This window comes from Brachyistius frenatus, unplaced genomic scaffold, assembly GCF_029030835.1.
Source record: "Brachyistius frenatus isolate BFR_SWC_R1_liver_20210118 unplaced genomic scaffold, ASM2903083v1 Contig_165, whole genome shotgun sequence".
Taxonomy (NCBI): Eukaryota; Metazoa; Chordata; class Actinopteri; family Embiotocidae; genus Brachyistius; species Brachyistius frenatus.
Window position 1 is genome coordinate 55,351 of NW_027210764.1, and position 24,009 is coordinate 79,359.

The 24,009-nt window shown below is 40.9% G+C and overlaps 2 protein-coding genes across 5 annotated transcripts in view; one reads left to right on the forward strand and one right to left on the reverse strand.

Moving 5' to 3' along the window:
* The window catches only part of txndc5 (thioredoxin domain containing 5), a 137,451-nt gene that overhangs the window by 53,775 nt on the left and 59,667 nt on the right, over positions 1-24,009 (reverse strand). The gene's annotated exons all lie outside the window — the stretch shown is intronic.
* LOC138631783 (enoyl-CoA hydratase EchA19) overlaps positions 1-24,009 on the forward strand; it is a 54,473-nt gene that overhangs the window by 1,500 nt on the left and 28,964 nt on the right. Inside the window, exons 2-8 of one of the 4 annotated variants that reach the window (XM_069716957.1) lie at positions 164-328; positions 4,052-4,149; positions 4,886-5,030; positions 14,905-15,054; positions 16,445-16,560; positions 19,462-19,607; positions 22,005-22,075. In XM_069716957.1, the coding sequence (XP_069573058.1) occupies positions 164-328; positions 4,052-4,149; positions 4,886-5,030; positions 14,905-15,054; positions 16,445-16,560; positions 19,462-19,569 (782 nt within the window). In that variant the 3' untranslated portion in view covers positions 19,570-19,607; positions 22,005-22,075. The other 3 variants (XM_069716958.1, XM_069716955.1, XM_069716959.1) reach the window with 3 other exon arrangements.

Consider the following 24,009-nt stretch of genomic DNA (forward strand, 5'->3'; position numbering starts at 1 on the left):
TTTCTTTTATCAAGTTTATCCACAAAATAATTTCTGTTCCATCTCTCCGTCCCTCCTACTGTGAAGTTTAAGCTCGTGTCCCGGGGTCAGTCTCTTTCTAAGTGTTGTGGTCCACATCGGTTTCCATGTGTGCATCTTTCTCATTCTCTGTCATTACTTGCAGGTCAGACTGTGGTCTCGGAGCGGAGGGGATCCGTGGTCGCCGTGGCGATAAACCGTCCCGAGGTGCGTAATGCGGTAGACCAGGAGACGGCGAGGCGTCTGCTGGAGGAGCTGCAGGCCTTTGACAGTGACCCAGACTTGAACGTGGCTGTCCTGCATGGGAAAGGTGAGAGGAGGGATGGACAGACATTTAAAATAAGATCTTCACTGATTGAGTGACTTTATTGGGGTCACTTAGTTTTGGACAGACATTTACACATTAGAGTTTGAGCCTGGTTTCAATCTTGTTAAGGGCTTTTTGGCTCCAGTTATGGGCCAACTGGATGTCTTTAATGTCATTTTGCTTAAGACTCGCTTTCACTTTTTTTTTTTTTTTTTTTAACATTTCAGGTCTGCAGCTCGTCAGGGACATTTTTGGAACACGATAAAATTCTGACATCTTAAAGGAATAGTTCAACATTTTGGGAAATATGCTCACTTGCTGAGAGTTGAATATGAAGATACAGTCAGCAGTCTGTTAGCTGAGCATTAATACTGGAGACGGGCTAACCTGACTCAATCTAAAGGTAACAAAGTCCTCCTGTTAGCACCTCTAAATGTCAGATGCAGTTCATTAGGATGGGGGGGTGAAGGCAGCAGATTAGATAAAAAAACAAAACTATACTGACCTGGCTTTTGGTACTTCAAACCACAAAAAATATCTAACGCTCAAAAAGTGTAAAGTATGAGACCTTCATGAGGCAATCAGGGATTTGTGAGTTTTGACCCGTGACTACTCAACGGGTTAATAGTCTTCAGCCCTTCATCACTGTTTTCAGATCATTTTCAAACCCGAGAGGCAGAATATTTCAGGCCAGTGCTTTGATACAGATCTGAAAAATAACAAGATACTTACTGAATTTTCATAATTGGTTTTATTCCAACTTCTTTCATCCCTTCATCTCTTCATCACTTCATCACCTCAATCCTCAGCACACACACACACACACACACACACACACACACACACACACACACACACACACACACACACACACACACACACACACACACACACACACACACACACACACACACACACACACACCTGTGAGGTGTCAGCCAGTCCAGAACCAGACCACAACTCCTAATGCCTCTAAAAATAATCACCACACACTGAACACTCTGGTTCCCTCGGTGGAAATAATGTCTTCAGCCTGGATCAACCTGTCTGCTGTATGAAGTTCTCTGGTACTTTAGAGGGCGGAGCCTCTCCAGATGATGGCTGCTGATGCCTCTGGTCTCAGCTGTGGACTGAACACAGTGTGTGGCAGAGTAATTAGCCTGCGTCAAATGGGTTAGCAATTAGCAGCACAGCAGGTATTTTCTGCAAAAGTGTCTCCTCCCGCGTTTCCCACAATGCTTTTAATGCGATTTTAATCGTCCCCACCGCACATTCCTGTCAGCAGGTTGTTGCGTATCGCTGCTCCAATGGAACAAGACGACCTTCGCTTGGCGGTGATTAGCAGTGTGTCAGTGTGATGAGATGACAAGCAGGGAGGTCCTAGTTTGGATGAAGTCTCTCTGCAAACATCAGGAATCCATTTTGTTCAAATTAGCACCAACATGATCACTCTCTCAGCTCTCATTTTTCAGTGTCGGTGTTTTTTTTTTTTTTACTTATGAAATTAAGAGTAATTGCTTTCAGCAGGTTTTGAATATGCTGTGAAGTATTTGGAGTGTTTGGGGTTCGGATGTCTGCGGGTGTTTGTGGTCAGGTACGATTTTGACCCAGCTGTGTCGCGACAGGCGCACGTTCAGTTGAACAGAGAAGGAGACACTTTTAATGTATTTCATGTCTTATCACTTCCATAGGACACATTGTAAAGTTTGTGTTGATACAGCGATTTATAAGACAGAAGAAGAAGGGAAGGATTTGTCTGTCAGAAGTCACTTCAGTCAGCAATACAAAAAAAACAAAAAAAAACATTATTGCAAACCATAAGTTATCCTTCTACTTTCAGAAAAAAATGAAAATGACATAAAAAGCGATTTATTGAGCCTTTGTGCTGACTGGTCAGGTTCTTCTACACTGAGCTGGTAGAACCACTGCAGGAGACATGAGCCCTTTCACACATCAGACATTTTGACTGGTTATTGTATTTATAGCGTGGATAACATGGAGCCATGGAGTAGCCAAGTCACTACAGTGTGGCAGCATGTGCAACAGCAGCACCATAAAACTCAAGGAGCTCCATGAAAATGAATCCATCATTATTTGTATTGTCTACTTTCTTTGCTTTTTCCTGCAGTGACATTTTAAAATGGTAGAAACGGTCTGTTTTCATGTTAAAACAGAAACGGGTCTTTTCCAAACTGCTGTTTAAATGCACTTAAACAGTCGCTCCCAACATGTTTTAATTGTTCTCCTTTTAAAATGAAGACTATCTATTCAATTTCTACTTTGACCAGATTAACCAAAGAGCAATATTTCTCTCCATTTTATGTGAATTTTTTTTGTGCTGAAAATTCAGATGAAGGCAGACACACTTGTCCACACACTTTTGCTTCTGTATCCCAGACTTTCTAAAGAAATAGTCTCTATGAAAACTCTAAAATCGAAAATGTGTTCAGTTTTGATAATGTGGGTAAAATTCAGCCCTTTTGATTGCTAAGAGGTCAAATACTGCTGTTTTGTCGAAGCTGCTTGCGTACACAGATACACAGATGGAGCCTTTTGGCATCGGCACCGTAACCACACGAGTCAAAGTGATGGTTGGATGTAGCAAACACAGGACTTTCCCCCAAAAGATGAGTCAGTGATGAGTGAAAGTGATTTCTTTTAAGTAACCCAAGTAAGTTAGTAACTTACGTGTGGATGAAGAAACCTCCGTGACATACGAAACATTATTTCCATAGAATTACTTCTTGTAACCCAAACTATGATCTTTTCATAAACCTAACCATGTGGTTTTGGTGCCTAAACTGAACCAAATTGCGACTTTGTCATATTCAACCCAAATCATGATTGTTTTCTAACCTTAACCACATAGTGTTTGGTGGCTAAACTTAAGTTGTCTTATGTCTAAGTATGGTGCACCAGCAGGCTGTGATGAAACAGCAGTATTTGACACCCTGGAATGAGAACGTTTGATTTACTCTTTAAAGTCTTTAAAGCCACAATCCTTCAGCCTCCCATTCATTTATCTTTGTCATGATAGTGTCTCTGATCTAATTGTATTGGTTTTATTTTTCTAACTCCTAGAAAAGCCTCTCAGTTCAATAACAAACCCACTCCAAGAGATTAAGCAACACCGTAGGTTTCTTCCTTGAAGCTCTCCACAGCTTCTGCTCATTTCCTCTTACAAGGACAAAGAGGTTCGAGGCGCTCCATCGCAGTGCTGCTCCCATAAACAGCATGACACACGGCTTTTCTATAATTGCCCTGCGCTGACCCACAGCTGTAATCAAAGCTCCCAGTTGATGGGTGTTGCTGGCACATGTGTTCATTACAATCATTTTCATTACTGTTACATTACAGAGAGAGGAGGATTTTATGAGTCCCTGTCTGAGCCTGTGACATAGTGTTTGCAGGCCTCTTGGGTAATGTTGTAATTACCACATGAATCCAATGGAAGGTGCTGTGGTTGCAATATGTTACTCTTCCATTAATGAGAATATAGTGTGTGTGTGTAAGAGAGCATGATCTGTGCCTATGCATCAGATTTAGGTCCTTTAGACAAGAGAAGCATTTGTGTGCCAGCCAGCCCAAAGCAAGCTGCGATCCAAATTGCAGCCCTCAGACTCCAGCTCAACTTGTTCTTTTTTTTTTTTTTTTTCACCCTCATCATTTTCCCTTCCTCTCTGACTTTCCAGCTGCCATACTTTGTAATTTTGTGGTCTCTTCCAGGAGGGAATTTCTGCGCTGGTTATGATCTGAAAAAGCTGGCCAATCACACAGGCCCCCCCAAATTGGAGCAAGATGTCACTAAGGGTCCTGGTCCAATGGTGAGCGATGCTTGGGTTGTGTGTGTGTACTTGTGAGGGTTATATCTATATCTTTATTTCCTTATGATGTTAAAGAGACCTAAAGGTTTCCATAAAATATAAACCCAGAAAATGCGGTCAGTAGTGATTGTGTGTGTTTTTAGAGGTTTGAGAAGGCAGGTGGTGGTAAAGATTTTATTTTAGGGAATGATGTTGGCATTGTGTACGTGTATTGCACGTCCTCACTTCTGGTTCACTCCTATGACTTGACAAAGAGTAAGAATCATAACACAAGTGCTGTACTGTAAGCTCTAAAAACTGCAACTTCCATAAAGTCTGTTTGGATTGCATGTTAAGTCTCTGGATTGAGTGGACCTCCTGTGCAGAAAATTATAGCATTGTGTCTCATAGAGAAAACACAGTGCTTCATTTGTTCAGCTCCAGCCAGAACTTGGATCATTTGTTTCCCCTTTTGTTTGACAGTTTGAGAAATGAATTAGGAAATGAAATCTGGAACATTTTTCCGAGGATAAACCATGGAAATCAAAGCTAAGAGGCAAAAAAAAAAAAAAAAAAAGAGAGCCTGAAAATATACATAGCGACAACATACACACTTAGTTTTCTTTTCTGCAGGAGGCTGTGTTGCTGCCTTGTTTACACTGTGTGTCCCTTTCATGTCAGTCGTAGTCATTTGGCTTTGCATACAGTGTAAGCGTGCGTGTTTGTTTGGATTTACGAATCCAGACGTTTCCTCCAGGGTCCGTCCCGTCTGCAGCTGTCGAAGCCGTTGATAGCAGCAGTGAGTGGTTTTGCTGTGGCTGGAGGGCTGGAGCTGGCTCTGCTGGCTGACCTGAGAGTGGTGGAGGAGAGCGCCGTCATGGGAGTGTTCTGCCGCAGGTTTGGTACGTCTCACACCTCATGATAAGACGTCTTCACTGCTGCTATAGTTACCGCTGTACTGTGCTGTGTGATTGTTCTATTATTGGTGATGGTTGGTCAGAACTTTTACTTTTATGCTCCTACGTCTGTCGACGTTTATTTAAAAAAAGATTCTTCACTGAGAGAATTTTTCACGCACTCAGATCTTGAAGCAGCATGCTTTTGGTTGTTTTCTTAATACACAATTGACCAGCATTGCACTTTTTCCACCGAGATTCGTTCTGTTGGTCCAGTGATTGAGACACAAGCTTTCATCAGTGAGACCTCAAACTACGAATTCCTTTCATTTTTTCTTCTTCCACTACTTCTCCTACAGACCCTTCTTTTACTTGTAGTGCTACTTATTTTAGTGCTTTTCTTAAAACTCAACTTCCTCTCCGGCTCATATTGCTCCTCAAATTCTTTCTAAAGTCATGATGTATAGTCTTGATGAGAGTTCAAAACTACGAGAGCTACAACTGCCACCATTTAATGTACATTTAACGTAATCTTTGACCTCAGCATCTATCTTTAGAGCTAGTTGGGGTTTTTCCTAAGTTTTGGGGGGTTTAGGTGCTGTGGTGGCAGTGGATGGTGGTTGACTAAAAACTATGCGTTTTCACGTAATTAAAAAATTACAATATATAAAAAAAAGAAGCTTTTTAATGAAACTATAGTTGTTTAGGTGCTGTGAAAGAAATGCAGTACATCTAGTTGAAGCCATAAACGCTGCTAAAACTATGTGAAACTCTTTCCTCTACTTTAGTAGTCAGATGGGCATTTTAAGAAATCATACTTTTTGATATTTGACTGTTATCTCTCACACACACACACACACACACACACACACACACACACACACACACACACACACACACACACACACACACACACACACACACACACACACACACACACACACACACACACACACACACACACACACACGGGCTCAACAAATATCATCAAACCCTGACCTTCAACAAATCAGATGAGAGTCTTCAGCTCCATCTGTGAGATGAGGGCTGTTGTTTGCTCTGCACATCCAACACTAAACTTATTTTGTCTGCTGACAAAACTAACCATTGATTGGGATCAAAGCACAGAGCCGACTGTCCATCCACAGATCAACAAAAAAATGTACAAAGCTGTGGTAGACTTATAACATGTTTACCTGGTAGTTTATTTTCCTCTGTTTATTTGATGGCTATAGTTGTCTTTGTTTTTTTTTTAATGTTTCTGCTGTTTGTACTGAAGCATTTAATTTCACAGCGGCACGCACGCTCCTCTTCTCCTCCTCTTGTTGTTTGATTGCGGTTGTGTTTTAGGTGCATTGACACAACTTTCTGGTGTTAGAGATGTGATACCAGGCCGTGAAAATAAGGGGAAAAATATTTTGTAAACCAACATGATAGTCGCATGAACTATATGTTGTAGGAGTAGTTATAATGCTACTACTAGTAATACTAATGACACGAATAGGTATACTATTAGATGGATAGATACATGCATACATACGTACGTACATACTTTATTAATCACTCAAAGGGACATTTTTACGTTACAGCAGCATATACAGGGCAAAGCAATAAAAATGACAAATATAAAACATTACCAATGAAAGTCTGTCACTACTGGCAGTGGTAACAGATGTACTTAGTTCTGCTCCGACCTTGTGTCCTACAGAAGAGTCAGGGACCTTATTTTTGGCAGACTCTCTCTGTGTGTTTGCTCAGCTAATTATATCTGTCCATGAAAGTATCCTTGTGTTTTCTCTTTGCATCCCAGCATACATCATCTGTCTCCTAATGCCAGGAAGCCGACACTGTTTCTATTTTTCAGCTTTGTTACTCTGTCCTCTGTTATCACCACAGCCTCCTCTTGTTTGTGTGCGAGGTCGGATGGAGCCGTAGCGCGATAACGCCAGTGACCGTGACCTTTTGGCATCACGTCCAGAGTCTGCTGGGCAGTCTTGATAAGTAGAAGAGGAAGCCACCGACTGCCAGGTTTCCACTGCGGGGCCAAACAGGGCTTCCATATTATTTATGTCACACAATTTCCTCATAAACAACATTTTCCTTTTTTGGCGTCTTGTAGCCTACTGGCACGGTTTGCCCACTGACTGGGCTAAACTTTGAAAAAAGATCAAGCAGCACTTCAGATGTTCTGCTGTAAACACTACAAGCTACTGCTGATCCCAGAAAGTCACGGTTGACTTCACTATGTAAAAGTGGCTCGTGTTGGAGCGTTGCAGCATCTCTCATATAGCTGTCATTCTTTTAACCATGCTGCCGGAGGGCTTTAAATACAACCATAGTGTTTATAAATACAGCTGTTGTGCTATAATTTACAAGCAGTAATAGATTTAGAGTGTAAACATGCATGGCTTATCATGTCAGGCCTGTAATTTTACCGGAGAGCATCCTGGCAGTGCCCCTGTCTTTCTGTCTGAGTGACTGTACATCCTCCCGGACGCTCTGGTGTGATGATGTCCTCAGAATTGCTCCGCTTTCTCTGCTGGAGCCTTTCTGCTGTCACTATTGTAGATTTCACATTGATTGAAATTGAGCTATATATTCTTTTATTCTTGTTTATGCCCATTTGAACTAAACGTCATCAGAAGACAGACGACTTTATTCCTCTTTACATGCTCGTAACATTCTTCTTTCTTCCTCTATTCTAGTCCTACCCTGACATAACTGTTTCTGATAACTGAACATAATAATTAAAAAACACCCCACTTTAATCTTCCATGTTAGCGAGGAACAAAAAAACACCAAAACTATCCAGAAGAATAAAAGTTCTAGTAGTTTATGCATGTTGAACTCTACTGCACACATCTAGTTCCATCCAAAATAGGTATGCAGTATCAAAAATACTTAAAAAACTGGCCTCAAATGTCTTTTTGCATTTAAAATCTTGTTTAATTATTGTTTTATTTAACCAGTTTTGCGTTGCATAAGCTCTTGTTCAGCTGCTTGTGTTAAACATTTGCAAAGTTTTGTTGTTGTAACCCAGCTCTATTTATCACCACCGTTTCATACGTTTACCTGCACACAGTATGTCCTCTGCTTGTCTTTGCTTTAAGTAATTGGTGTCTGTAGGAGAGTGTTTTACTAAAAGTAAAAACGTTACTCCAAGTTTTACACATGAATATCTCACTCGGAGGGAAAACCATGCTTTTCATCTGTAATTCTCTACATGATGTTTCAGTGTGTAGGATTTAAGGGAATCTATTGACAGAAATTGGATATAATTCATTCATATTCATGATTTCACTGGTGTGTAATCACCTCAAACTTGGTATTGTTGTATTTTTATTACCTAAGCCTTTCATATCTACATAGGCAGTTCTAACATGTTTTCACAGTAGCTCAGAGGGGACAAACCAAAGCTGTCTCTACACTGATGGCAGGGGAGGGTGAGGTAAGGGATGTTCAATTGATTGCAATCAGCAACTTCACCACTAGATGCCACTAAATCTGGCACATTTTTGCTATAATGTTCAAGTTCAAGCTACAAATTTTGCTGTCTGGTGGAACCAAATGGAGAAATACAATAATATTACGTTAAAGATAGAGATGCAGCTTAGGCGAGACACGGGAGACAATCTGTGGACACAAACTGACAAATGTCCTTCAAAAAAAAATATTGTTGTCCACTCTGCATGTCACATCAGAGATGCAACTAATCTGACGCCTGCTCTCAGAGCTCTTCCATCAGCTCCAAACTATGTTAGGGAGACAGAAATCAACATTTCTGCGGTTTTGACACATTAAGTTGCACATTTCCTCCCTGTAATTAATTCCCAGCCTCTTGATTGCCTCACTTCTTCAAGGCTTGTTTGTCAACACATTTGAGCTGTGTCCTCCAGCTCAGCCGAAACCACCGTGGTTTTTCATTTAATGTGCTTTTAGCAGAGTGATTATTACTTAGACTGTGGGTTCGGCAGTTTTATACTCATTTTCTGTGTAGTTGTGTTTTGCACATCCAGCATCCACACCTTCTCAACCCTGTAGTTTGTGTAGTTTAAATAAATTTGTGGATGAGGGAGCATAAGCAAGATTTCTTAAGGCTTATTAGCCTTTTAAAAAAAAGGCTTTACAGAGTAAAAAGACCAAGCAGCATGCATTTATTTCCCTAACAATTGAAAACCAAACTTCCCTTGCTTTTTACATCAAAAGCTCCGCTGTTCTGTGGGACGCTGAGTTTATTTAAAGATCCAGTGTTTCTTAGCGATTATTTCCTTTTAATGGTCGAATTCTGTAACCGTTTTTGGGTCGAGCACAGATGGCAGCAGCCGGAGGGAATCCCTGGTGGCTTTGGAGTTGAAAAGCCCTCAGAGGCTGGCTACACTGCTCTGATGTGGGCCAATGGCTACCACAAAGATCTGACAGTTTTCTGGCATGTGATTGGCTGCCGAAACCTGCGGCTTCCTGTCTGGGGCCCCTCTGCCCCGCCAAGGAGGAAATGAGAAGGAGGAGATGGTTGCGTCACAGGAATCTGGTATTAGTGTCTACTGCTCAGAGACCTGAATGAAAAACCACGGTGCTTACCTAATTCCCCGATGTTATTTTGGTTCCTTAAACCAAAAGGAGCATCACAAGCGAAAAAAGAGCTGGCACAGGAAAAGGAAACTTGAAATACTTTAGTAATAATTCATTCAAGGATTTTTCTTTATATAGAGAAACTAAATCAGGCGGGCCTCGAGGTTGTTTTGGATTGTTCCAGCGCTGCACGTATGATTTTACTGTTTAAAAAGGAGACCGTGAAGTGGAGACCCCTCCAACACACCCCCCACTTGGCCAGCAGCATCTTGCAATCAATGTCAATTTCTCTTCCGTGTCCCTTCTTCCTAAAATGAAGTCCCGTCTCGGTACCTGGATGAGTAGGATAGATGGAGAGTAACAAAGAAGCCAAATGTTGAATATAAGTCAAACTGCAGTCCAAAAGCTGACATAAGATCGGCCAACTCAAACACCTGCTCAGTGAGTTTGAACCTGAGTGACATAGTCTGGCAATGACATCAACTTACTTCAAAACCGTCCTTTCTTTTGAAACTGCAGGTTTTTCCTCCATGAAAAATGAATGAACAGAGCAGTTGTGCTGCTGAGATGGAAAACAAGTGGATAGATTGAGACGGCCATTGTTTTTAGGCAATTACCAGATAGCAAATTAATCTTGATGGAAGATCAAAAGAAGCTGAAACTTCGGGGAACACTTCTCTCCCGGTGAGATCTCATCACTTTAAAACTTTCGTGTGATTTTACACGTTTTATAAGCTGTTACACCTCCTCTGCCATTTTCCCGGTTCAAGGCCCCATTTGCCGCCTTGGTGGTCTTGTGTAATAACGCTCTGCAAACTAAAAAATACAGAGCCATGGTATTTAATTAGTGTGCTAAAGACATAAAATCAAGTTAACTGCGTGGCACTCTTCTCTGACCCAGCCCAGCCCAGCTTCCCAGCGAGTATTTCAAAGCGATCTTCCGATTGAAGGTCTGCTTTTTTCCATCTGTCCATTTAGGCTGGACTTATCCGGAAATCGTTAATCCACATCAAACTTAATCGCATTACCCTCATGGGAGGCCATTGTAGTGGGTTTCACTTTGATGTGGTAAGGATACCAGCAGCACCAGGAGCAAACCAGGATACTCAAGTGTGTCACGTTTCACACTGTCCTTGGCCTGTTAGTAGTTAGACTGGTGGATCAGCTGTTTAATCTCACCTCACAAGTCATGATAACTTTTCTGTTTACATACAAATGCCTGTAATCTTAAGAGAGCAATGAATACCTCTTAAATATGTACAGATGCAAACTGGAGTTAAGTTAATATTATATTGGGCGGCACGGTGGTGCAGTGGTTAGCATTGTCGCCTCACAGCAAAAAGGTTCCGGGTTCGAATCCGGTCCTGGGCCTTTCTGTGCGGAGTTTGCATGTTCTCCCTGTGCTTTTAGTTTATGGTGATTATACTCTAATGAAAACATAATTGTCAGTGTATTATTCCATTCCTGCCAATAGATCTCCATAAATCCTTCAGACTGCGATTTTAACTGCCATCAAAACGTACTTCCATCATTTGTAGATATTCTGAAACATTACAATATATAACCGTGAAGACCTTTGTGTCATTTACCAAATGTGACTGAAAGAAGACAGATAGATAGATTAAAGATACAATACAATACAATATAATCCTCAATAATCCTAAAAAGTCAGAATTTCTTCATGAAACAGTTTGTGAAGACTTGAAGGACTCAGGAAGACCTGAACTCTGCTGCTACAACAGGCTCACACGTATCAAAGTTTGCAGTATGTAGATAAAATACAAGGTTCCCTCTAGACTTCCACACAGGAGTCTGATAAGCAGCGATGGCCCTGTGATGCAGTAAGAGAGCCTCCTCTTACATCTGGTTATTCAACAATAGGCTTTGCTGACTCTTGTTGAGCCCTTGTCTTGTCAGCGGTCTTATCTGCTTTGAACAAGAAAGCAGAAGACTCCTGTCCAATTGTTGAGCTCATTATTGAGGACCAAACATGACAAATCCACATTTTTGTTTTGGAGACGCTGACTGATTATCTTGTATCAGGATCACTGCCAAACATTTCCCTCCTAAAAAAGAAAAAAGAGGATCTCCACCTCAGCCTGGCTCTTTCAAGCCAAACATACCTTTTGAGTTAGAACTACTTCAAGGAGGTGCAAGCCAACCTCTCAGCTCCAATTCATGTGGGACAAAGCACAGGTCTATCAAACAGGACACATCAGAGAGAGAGAGGAGGGTGAGGGGTGGAGGTGCTGGAGACGGGCGCTGTGGATAAGGGGGGAGATCCTTGATAGCAGTGGTGCCAACAGCAGCACCAACAACAGACAGACTGGAGGTCAACCTGGCTCATTATCTGCTTTTCTTTGAGTCGGGCTCTGACCTATTCTGACTCATTCCAGCTCAGTGTGCGTCTCTGTTTTTCTGACACTCAATTTTCCTCCTTTTCCTGTCATGACGACTACCTGCCATGACGGAGAGAAACTGCTTCTGCTGATTGACGTTCTGTCACTGAGGACTGTAGATCACCAAACAGGCACATGTGACCGAGGACGTGCTCATTTGCCAGGGGTCAGATGGACAGACTGTTGAGTAACTCGGATAATTAATTATTATAAAAAAAAAAATTAAATTCAACATTAGGTGTTGTTTTTAAGTGTGTGAAAAGTTAGCCGGTTAACAGGTCAAAACAACTAAAAGTCACAGGAAACTGGTTAAAATTATAGCTAATTATACTTCATGAACAGGTAAAATAGTTATGGCAGTGGTATGGTTTGAACAGATATTGATACGAGTTGTAAATATTGGTACATAAGCTAAAAGTGTTGGATAAACCAATCAATCTCAAATGATATAGTCGCAACCCAATTTTTAGAGCCACTTATTTCACAAAAAAATAGTGCAGTAATAAACAGCACATTCATGCGCTTTTAGAAACATGAACTGACCAGAAAAAAGTGCAACAAAAATGAAACTAGGATTAAAAACCCAGTACAATAAAAAGGCAGACTGGTCGTAAAGTACAGATATGTGCTTTTCAAGCAAGTTTAAACTGACGATGCTCATTAAGTTTAAGAATCTAAACTGAACTGTTCAAAATATAAAGACAGAATTTTCATGGAATAAGTAAAAAGGGCCGACTTATCTAATCCTGACGCTGTTTAAAAGTCCTTGAATAAGAGCTAACAACTGATATGACGACATTAGTTTGGGGTGTTACTGTCATTACAAGGCTAGCAATACACTTTACATAAAATACACTTACAATTTCTTTTATCCTCAATTTTTTTTTTCTTCTTTCATGCAGACATCCACCACCGGCAACCAGGATGGCTTCCTTTAGTTTCAACTGTTTGTCCCAGTGTGTGCATGTGTGAATGTGCTGCACACACAAACTTGTCTATAAATGTCCTTGTACATGTACGTGTGTGTGGTGCAAGACAAAACTCCAAAGAGAGAAACCCTGGCTGGAACACTCAGTTGTTATCTTGGTCAATATTGAAAAGACCTTGAATTAGACACACACCTGTGCTATTTTTAGCAAAAGGAATTCAGGGGGTGTTTCTGTTGCATTTCATCGGCTCCGGGTGTTCAGCCGTACAGTCTCAAATTTCTATTTCAGTATAACAAACTCCTGTGATGAGGAATGACTGGAAAAGTGAGGGAAATCTCGTATTTGAAGACAGTGTAGAAACTCTCCTTTCTTTTGCTCCTAATCAGTCGTCCATCTGTCAGAGCACCACATGTGCTGACTGTCTGAATCAGAACCAGAACCAGAACCAGGACCCCGGATTGGTCGCACATGTATTAACGCTGGTATTCCATGTATTCCAGTTTAATTTATTTGAACGACGTGGAGAACGAGAGTAGCTCGCAGAGTATGAATAGAGTCACATTATTTCCATGAGTCCCCACAGAATGAGAGAGAAGGGGGGGGGGGAATCCAAAAGCTAGCATGATGATTTGGGGTTATGAAAACATGTTCGACACATGTGCTCCCAATAAGAGGCGGTCAAATAGAATCAGGGCCTTGGAGGAATTAGGGAGTTGGGATTGTGGTGAAGAACTTGGGAGAAGTGAACAGTAGAAAGTTTGCCAGTTGCAGCTGGTGCTCTTTAGAAATTAGGACAGATGCCAGAGGCTTACTGTACCTCGCCGTGTGCTCTTCCTCCCTCCTTCCCTCCTCTCCCTCGCTCTGGACACGGTAATAATGCAAATGTGTCCAGTGGGACTGAGAGTGAGGAGGAGTTTTTCACGTGCTGATGTAAAGAAAGCAGAGTTACAGCTGAGGAGTAAAATTGTTTCAAAGCTTCGTTCCCCTGACGGATGTAACCTATATTGTTGTCAGTAGTATATTATGCATCTCTTAAGTGTTTCTTCAGCTGCTTTCACACAGCTTGAGTGACCCGAGCACATTACACTGGCACAGTGGTCTACTTACCCCTTCACCTGGTACAGTGAAGTAACCCAAATCTGTGTTTGAAAGGGATCCTCTCCTCTGGATATTTTTGGAACGTACAGATGTGGGAGAGTAATAGCACACCAGGAAAGTGTTCATATTCTCAGTGAGGCTGTAGCGTAGACTGTTTTTCAGTCAACAAAAAACTTTGTTTTGTTAGTTTTATGATTAATTGGTTAGACATTGGTTGTTTGGTCAGAGCTCTACAGTTAGTGGAAAAGTTCGATATGGCATTATATTGCAATGTTGTTTTGATACACGGACGGCAAGTATCAAGATTTTATTATGAGTGAATAAATAAATAAGTCAGATGCATAAAACGTGGCCGACAGGTTTTTATAACTGTTGGTCAAACTCTGCTTGACATCCCATTTTACTGCAATTAAAATGACTGAAATGAGATGCACAAATGGGAAAAAAAATTGATTTGATAAAACAAATGTTGACAAAGTTTTCCTTTTGGGGACAAAATTTTAAGTTAAAAAAAAAGGTCATCCATTACAATTTATTTATACTATATAATTGTACAATACACTACCAATTGCAAATGTTTAAAATCACAATGACGTTATATCATATGGCCTCTGGTGATTCCCACCAACCACAGTCAGTTAAAAGAAATTAAATGTATTATGTAATGTTTGATACAAGACTGAAAACTAATAATTGGTCCAAATTATTGATGAATTTTCTGCACATTGTCAAAAGGAATGATAAAGGAATAATTGAAATGTGATGTTGCGCATTGTGTTGGTAGATGTTACAGTTCATGGGATGTTTTGGATGACCTTCATCACCTCCGAACATGTTTGGTGGCTCCAAGATACGCTTCATACTTAAGATCTGATCTTTTCTCAGGAGTTCCTCTGATCGACGGAGGCACAGTGCGGCTCCCGCGTCTTATTGGTCTGTCCAGAGCGCTCGACCTGATTCTGACCGGACGACCAATTGGAGCCCAGGAGGCTCTCGCCTACGGACTGGCCAACAGAGTTGTTCCTGACGGCCAAGGTATGTATCTAAGTTTATGTTGGTGTTGGTTTTTTTAATCAGTGTCGTGGTGTGGTTTGCAGCTGCAGATCAGACCGTGACACTTTTTCAATTAAAATTGAAAATATTTCCAAACATTGAGGATTGAAAAGTGTCGAGCAACGAAAGTGTGACGTGTGAATGGTTTTAGTTGATCAGATGTTTTCAGCATTAAAGCAAATGGACGCAGATTTTTGTTGATACGTTGAGCGCTCAATAATGCAACATATTCAATTTTGTTAAATACAAAAAAAAAAAGGGCTAAAATATATTTGTATTGCACAAAGTAGCATGAAGAAATGTAATGCTCTGCTGACATTCAGGAAACTGCATTGTGCTCGGGAAATTTTAACGCTGCTCCTTTTTAAAGATGTGAACTCTTTTATTTTTATTTTATTTTATTGTCATCTGTCTAAAAGAAAGTGACAATGCAGTGTTTTGGTGGATGACTCTCTGTGGTAGTTAAGAGCAGACAAACCTTTCTGCCCACAACAATAAGCTAACAAGTGTTATTAAATGGGAGGTGAAGACAAAATTTATCCAGGAAATATGGTGCAAATAAATCCTGGTCCAGCCTACAGAAGGTGACGTTGTTTTTACAGCATGGAGAACAAATCGTTACTCTCTGTAAAGACACCAAACAGAATGACGCCTGGGACCCATTTTCATTCAGGAAGTGTAGTTTTTAAGAAACTTTCTTGTAGATCAGACGGACTCGTATATAATCTAAATTGGATTCCAGTGAATCTGTTTTCTTTTGGCTTCAGCTGGAGCTGTAACTCACCATTAGGCCTCTGCGCTTCTCTCTCATTTAAACAGCAGTCTGAGGATTAAGCTACGCACACATCTCAATGTGGCATTTCCTGTTATATTAATGCATGAACGATTTAAGGATCCCGTATCCTTAAATCCCAAAGAAGCCTCTCCATGTGCTTTTCACGGCTCCATCTCTGATTCCCTCCTCAGACGTCAGAAGATTAACTTAATTCTTTTAGGAAGCTCGTCTTCCCACAGTCAGACCTCGGACTAATTGCCTCTCTGAAGGATGATCACTTAGTGCAAGTTTAACATCAGAGGGGAGCTGAGAAGTAGCAGCTTATATACACACACACAGAAGGCATCAGAGTGTGCCATTATGAGGCGTGTTTTTTTTTTTTTTTTTCCACAGCACTGATCTGGATGCTGTCCAGAGCCTTTATGTGGGAGAGGAGGCAGAGTGGCATAAAGAGACCCAACATTAAAGAACTGATGAGTTTCTGATAATAGAAAAGGAAAATTGTTTATGTCTGTGTTTCGAATGGCTACATCTGCAAGTGTATCTATGCTGTACACTGTTTATGTGCTTCTCTATGTGTTTATGTTGCAACCACAGCTTTGGAGGCAGCACTGCAGTTAGCAAAGCAGATCAGCTCCTTCCCTCAGCAGTGTCTGCGGGCCGACCGCTCCTCGGCCATCTACAGCTGCTATGACGCTCCGTGTTTCACACAGGTACGTGTTCCACAGGGGTACGTGTTCCTCTATCACACCTTATCTGTGGCACCAACACATCAGACGCAGCAGTGCTGTTTTGCATGCGTCCATGAGGTTGCAGCACCAGATCTGTATTTACACACGTCGGTGGAGGAACAGCTTAAAATTGTTGTAAATGGCTTCATTCATTCATGTTGACATTGTTGAGGTTTCGAGAGTTGAAGGCCTCTGGAGGCCCAGAGAGCTGTCACAATAAATGTCAAAGAAGGAAATGCCTCAACACAGAACATAAATAGAAACAGAAAACCTAAACATATTTAACAAAACATACATATATCATAACTATTAACTCTCCTTAAGCACTTCATCATACCACTTCCTTTACTCTACAGATCCTCGCAGGCTCAGACTTGATTGTGTGTATATATATATATATATATACACACACACACAGTGGGTACGGAAAGTATTCAGACCCCTTTAAATTTTTCACTCTTTGTTTCATTGCAGCCATTTGCTAAAATCAAAAAAGTTCATTTTATTTCTCATTAATGTACACTCAGCACCCCATCTTGACAGAAAAAAACAAATGTAGAAATTTGTGCAAATTTATTAAAAAAGAAAAACTGAAATATCACATGGTCATAAGTATTCAGACCCTTTGCTCAGTATTGAGTAGAAGCACCCTTTTGAGCGAGTACAGCCATGAGTCTTCTTGGGAATGATGCAACAAGCTTTTCACACCTGGATTTGGGGATCCTCTGCCATTCTTCCTTGCAGATCCTCTCCAGTTCCGTCAGGTTGGATGGTGAACGTTGGTGGACAGCCATTTTCAGGTCTCTCCAGAGATGCTCAATTGGGTTTAGGTCAGGGCTCTGGCTGGGCCAGTCAAGAATGGTCACAGAGTTGTTCCGAAGCCACTCCTTTGTTATTTTAGCTGTGTGCTTCGGGTCATTGTCTTGTTGGAAGGTGAACCTTCGGCCCAGTCTGAGGTCCAGAGCACTCTGGAAGAGGTTTTCTTCCAGGATATCTCTGTACTTGGCCGCATTCATCTTTCCTTCAATTGCAACCAGTCGTCCTGTCCCTGCAGCTGAAAAACACCCCCATAGCATGATGCTGCCACCACCATGTTTCACTGTTGGGATTGTATTGGGCAGGTGATGAGCAGTGCCTGGTTTTCTCCACACATACCGCTTAGAATTAATGCCAAAAAGTTCAATCTTGGTCTCATCAGACCAGAGAATCTTATTTCTCATAGTCTGGGAGTCCTTCATGTGTTTTTTTGGCAAACTCTATGCGGGCTTTCATATGTCTTGCACTGAGGAGAGGCTTCCGTCGGGCCACTCTGCCATAAAGCCCCGACTGGTGGAGGGCTACAGTGATAGTTGACTTTGTGTAACTTTCTCCCATCTCCCTACTGCATCTCTGGAGCTCAGCCACAGTGATCTTTGGGTTCTTCTTTACCTCTCTCACCAAGGCTCTTCTCCCACGATTGCTCAGTTTGGCTGGACGGCCAGGTCTAGGAAGAGTTCTGGTCGTCCCAAACTTCTTCCATTTAAGGGTTATGGAGGCCACTGTGCTCTCAGGAACCTTGAGTGCTGCAGAAATTATTTTGTAACCTTGGCCAGATCTGTGCCTTGCCACAATTCTGTCTCTGAGCTCCTTGGACAGTTCCTTCGACCTCATGATTCTCATTTGCTCTGACATGCACTGTGAGCTGTAAGATCTTATATAGATAGGTGTGTGCCTTTCCTAATCAAGTCCAATCAGTTTAATTAAACACAGCTGGACTCCAATGAAGGAGTAGAACCATCTCAAGGAGGATCAGAAGAAATGGACAGCATGTGAGTTAAATATGAGTGTCACAGCAAAGGGTCTGAATACTTATGACCATGTGATATTTCAGTTTTTCTTTTTTAATAAATTTGCACAAATTTCTACATTTCTGTTTTTTTCTGTCAACATGGGGTGCTTAGTGTACATTAATGAGAAATAAAATGAACTTTTTTGATTTTAGCAAATGGCTGCAATGAAACAAAGAGTGAAAAATGTAAAGGGGTCTGAATACTTTCCGTACCCACTGTATATATATTTATATATATATATACACACACACACACACACACACACACACACACACACACACACACACACACACACACACACACACACACACACACACACACACACACACACACACACACACACACACACGATAAGTGGACAGCAAAATGATGCACCATGTTTGTACCTCTTCTTGGCACATCATATGATCAATATATTCATCAAATTATTGTGAATTGTTTTCACACTTTTATGCAGACATTAGTGCCTGCACCTTTTCTTAAAAATTAAACATGACATATTTTAAGCAGATGCCTCGGCACCCTATTAATGTCCAAATGACTCCAAAGCGATGGCTGATTTGTCCGAGCATCTTTTCTACACATTTGAGCAAGTAAAAAACAAACAGATTTGCTTCATTATTTATGAAGTTATGTGCATTTCATATCAGCTAAACAAGCTGTTATAACCTGAGAAATGATGAAGCACAGATGTTTGTTTTGCTTTACAAAAGATGTACAAATTAATAAATCCACTTTTGAGTCATTTGGATGTTGATGAGGTGCTGATCTAATGGGCTCATGATTGAAGTTTTAATGTTTCATTTCTTCAAAATTGTTTGAGCACAAATTAGTATTTTTCTTACATCCTGATCACCTGCAGTGCCAAACTCACAGAGAAGCTTAGCTGTAAAAGAACGGGAAGTTTCACACAATGTCAGTTGTCAATCAATAATCATACAATTAATCACCATAGTGCACAGTTTTTTTTAATTCTTTCAGTTTATAATATTCAAGGTTAACCAGGTCAAGCGCCTTAGTTTTTCATTGCTTCAATGTCTCTTGTTCTGTCCAGGCAATGCAGTATGAAATGGACCACGGGATTCCCGTCATCCAATCAGAATCTATCTCTGGAGCGAACCAGTTCAGTGCTGGAAAAGGAAGAGGAGGAAAGTTGTTGTAGGATGTAGCCCGCAGAAGCCTTGTGAATTATGATTTCAGGTGATTTAACACATCCTGCTGCATCCATGTTCAAACTCTCTGTTCACCAGTTTAAAATATTTCTACTTTTCAAAAAATTCAGAAGAACTCAGCAAATATTCCAGCACCACGTATGTAGTCGGTTTTGTGTTGTGATAATCTCAGCTCCTTACATTGATCTGACCATTTTAGTTTGTTTACAAAGCATCACTTTTACTTTAAGAGGTAGATAATGGGGACTAGAAGCTGTAAAATATCAAGGATTAAGTTGACTTTTCCCAAATAATGCCACTGCAAAGACTTTATTCAGCAATGACGCAATGTTTATATCTAAAATTTCAGTTTGTTATGGGTTACACTTCCGAACAATAAGCACTTTTCTTTTGAGAAATAGCATCTAAAATGAAAGGAAAATAAGATATTAAGTTGGTCAAAGTCATTTTAAATCCACTGTGTGCAAATTATTTGTATAACAGCATTTTCTCCCTCAGTCTGCAAGCACCACATTTTGTGTAGAGATGTTTTCAGATGCTTGTGAGGGAAATGAAATCCTCATCAAGTATAGATTGGCACTTTAAACACAAACACACTTATTTCCAAAACTATGTTCAACCCAAACTGTCATTTGAGTATAAAGCTGTTACTCTGATTTTTTTTTTCCCTTTTTGTGAATTGAAAATAAGATTCTGCTGAAAATAAATAGTCTTGCACATTTATTTATGAACAACTGAAATCTCTTTCAGTGCAGAAATGTTGTACGTTGTGACCACAAAACTAATCCAGCACGAAAGACTAAAAAGGCATAAAAAGCAGCAAACCTGCAGCAGCTTACCATTGTTCCTTTGACTTGGAGTGAAAAAGTCTTGATTACTGGGATAAGTTGTCTGCTTGCATACATGTGCATGTGTTTGCATGTGTGCCTTCGTAACCATAGCGATGTAATTATTGGGAGAAAATTCAGCACTTTCTGTTAGATCTGTGCCAGGTGTAGGCATTCCTACGGCTTTGGAGCTTACTTCCCTTTAGTTTTGCGAGTTGGAGGTGTGTGTGTGTGTGTGTGTGTGTGTGTGTGTGTGTGTGTGTGTGTGTGTGTGTGTGTGTGTGTGTGTGTGTGTGCGCGCGCGCGCAGGTTTGTTGAACTCTTCTGTAACCTTTTGAATGCTCTTGAATAAAAATGCCTCATCGGAAGAAATAAAACCAAAAAGTATCCTGATGGGAGTTGTGTGCGTGAGTGTGTGAGTAAAAAAGATACAGACAGAGAAAGACCTCATTAGGTCTAGGAGGTGTCCTGTCTAGACAGTGTGATGACAGGACACAGAACTTCTGTTTAATGTTTCCTCCTCCCTCTGCTTCCAATTCTCACGCACGCACGCACGCACGCACACGCACACACACACACACACACACACACACACACACACACACACACACACACACACACACACACACACACACACACACACACACACACACACACACACCTGCTCTCCCCTCAGGGTATGCGCGCACACACACTCTCAGATATGCACACTATATCAGTGTCAAGCAGAATGCCGGGTATACACAGCAGTATTTAAGTGCTTTTTAAATCATTGTCAGTCTGCGCAGCTTGTTTAGTGTTGTGAGAGTTGTGATAGCAGAGGAGAGCACCAAGACAGAAGGAGCTGTGGATGGTTTCAGCGAACTGGGTAGTGTTTGTTTAACATGACACATGCCCAAGATAAATGATGGCCCATGAGACCATGAAGAACTTGGATTTCATGCTGTTTGTTACTGTGAGCTGACTCATACAAAGTGGGAAAAATGACCCATTTCCTTCCATAGTTTTATCCAGAAAACCACCATTTCCCTGTTTCTGTGTTTAAAGCCAAAATGGCATGTTGTAAAAAAAAAAAAGGCACAAAATCATTTCAGATGAAAGAATTATGCTTTGCTCAATTATGCTCAGCTGGACTGCTCAGTCTGTGGTCGGTAGTGAGCACCCATTCAAATAAATGGGAACGTGGCTTCCTAGAAAAGCTGATAAGTGACTTCCATGAAGTCGCTCTGCAGCTCTGAACTGAATCTATTCTTTCACAGTTGGATCAGCCAGTCACCTCTTTCCCACACACATCACACACACATCATTTTAACTCAAACGTTTCAAGTCTGCACATTCCTTTCACATTGTACTGGAATCGTTTCTGCTTAGTTGACTGGAAAATAAATCTCTGGTATGATTGTATCTAATGTTAAATCAGTTTCAGTCACTAGATCATGACATGCAAAAACATGAGCATTGCCCTGATTTGACATTTCATTTAAGCTGTATGGGAGTGATATGAGTTGTGGCGTAGTTAGTCTGGAAGCTACCCAGCAGTAGATGTTCGTGTGTGTGTGTGTGTTGCTTTGATGCTGCTTCTCACTCTTCACATCCAGATAAGATAGGCTCCGGCAGTAGCAGAGACGCAGAGAGATATGGACACCTTGGGGCCTTATCATCTGCACCAGCACCGTCTGAAGGGGCCGTGAAGACATAACACAGGTTAGGCTGAAAGGACTGATGGGAGCAAATGAAGATTTTAAAAGAATTCCTTCTCTGTTTCTGGGACATATTTAGCTGTGCTCTGCTAATGGATAACTACATTGAAGAGCTAAGTCTCAGCTTCAGTTGGAGGAGGTTTAAATTGTAAGAGCGCAAAGGTAATCGGTTAAGTTAGTTGAGGTTAGATGTAATGATGAAACAAATATCAACCCCTATCAAAATAGAGTAAAGAGTGACCCAAAATGACACCTTATCTGTCAAACCTGCTAGTGCTTTTGTTATGGTTTGGGTCTGAACGGCTGCCAAAAGAACTGGCATTTATCAATGATTTCACTGCCGACTGAAGCAGCAGGATGAATGCAGATGTATATTCAGACCAGTGCATCAAAACTTACTGGAGGAAATGTCATCATTTAGCAGGAAACATGTGGCCAAAGAGCTTTTTATTGAGCTGCATTTCACTTGACGAGGACGAAAGACAAAACCCACAACAAACAGCTGTGAGGGATTGGAGAGCATCACCAGGGAGGATATAAAATGTCTGCTGATGTCTGTAGGTTGAAGACTTCTGGAAGTCACTGCAGAGGATTTTTCTCACAAAATATTAAATATAAAGATTTTGTTATAATTCAAGTTTATTGGTTAAACTACTTCTGAAACTGCACCTCTGTGTTAAAATGACTCTTTCTCCCACACAGTTATTTTTATATCAGTGTAAACCTACTCAATTATTATAGCTGAGACTTGCCACTTAAATGTTGTAGCCGTTGTTTTATACCAAATTTAACATGCTGAAGCACAGAGCCTCAAGAACAAAAAATATGTTGCTGTCCAAATACTTATAATCAGGACTGTGATTAATCAATTTTCATCTCGGACAAATTACCAGCAGCGCAAAGTAATTTAATTCATCCACTCAAGTACTGGACTTTATTACAGTTTTGAGATACTACTTTTTATTTGATGGTACTTTATACTCCCTCTTGACCTCTGCAGGGAAACATTGTACTCTCTACTCCACTACATTTATTCAACGGCTTAAGTTACTTTTAACGTGGAGATTTGACACAAATCACAGATTGACACAATGCACATTATAATGTGCTTTTACTGTTGAGGATTAAGCCAGTGCTTTCCAACGTCTTTGTCATTTAACATCTAGCAATGTGTAGTCAAGGATTGTTGTAAACAGCTCCACTAAAAACCAGGACTTACTTTTATACATTTCGTTTCAAATACTGATGTTATTGTACTGAAGCAGGATTTTTTTTTTTTTAAATCGAAATACTTCTTCCAGCATTGAATTTGACCTGTTGCACAATTTGTTCACGTGTCCAGTGGCATTAACAAGGCAGGTGCAGCCCGGACTCTTTTCTCCTCTGTCGGTGATGTGCGTGCACTACTTGCTGTTTCTCTCTTCATCGTCAGGGGTCGTGCCTCAACTGGACAACATGCAGGAGACTCGGCTCTAAAGCATACATCATAGTTCTGGATGTGCACATATGTGATCAATGTTTCATCACAGCAGTTATGACAATAAGTGTTGACTTTTAGTGTCGAGGAGTAATTCAAATGATTAAAGCACAACTATCCGAATCTAATTAGAAATAAACGGCTGACTAGTCTGAAGTTAAAGACCTGCTCCAACACTACTATTGATAACTGACGTGTAACAGATATCAAGAAGGCGTAGGTTAAGCTACGTCACGGAAATTGTAAGAGAATGTAAGAGACACGTGAGGCTCAATACAAATGCAAAGACTATTTAACTTGACGGGTTTATTGGAACAGACAGACTGTTATTCCGTAGCGAACAAAATATGGAAATATGATGTTAGACTTGTCCTTGCAGCCTAAAAAGCTCCACCTCTGGCTAAGTGCGCACGGAGTGGGCGGTTT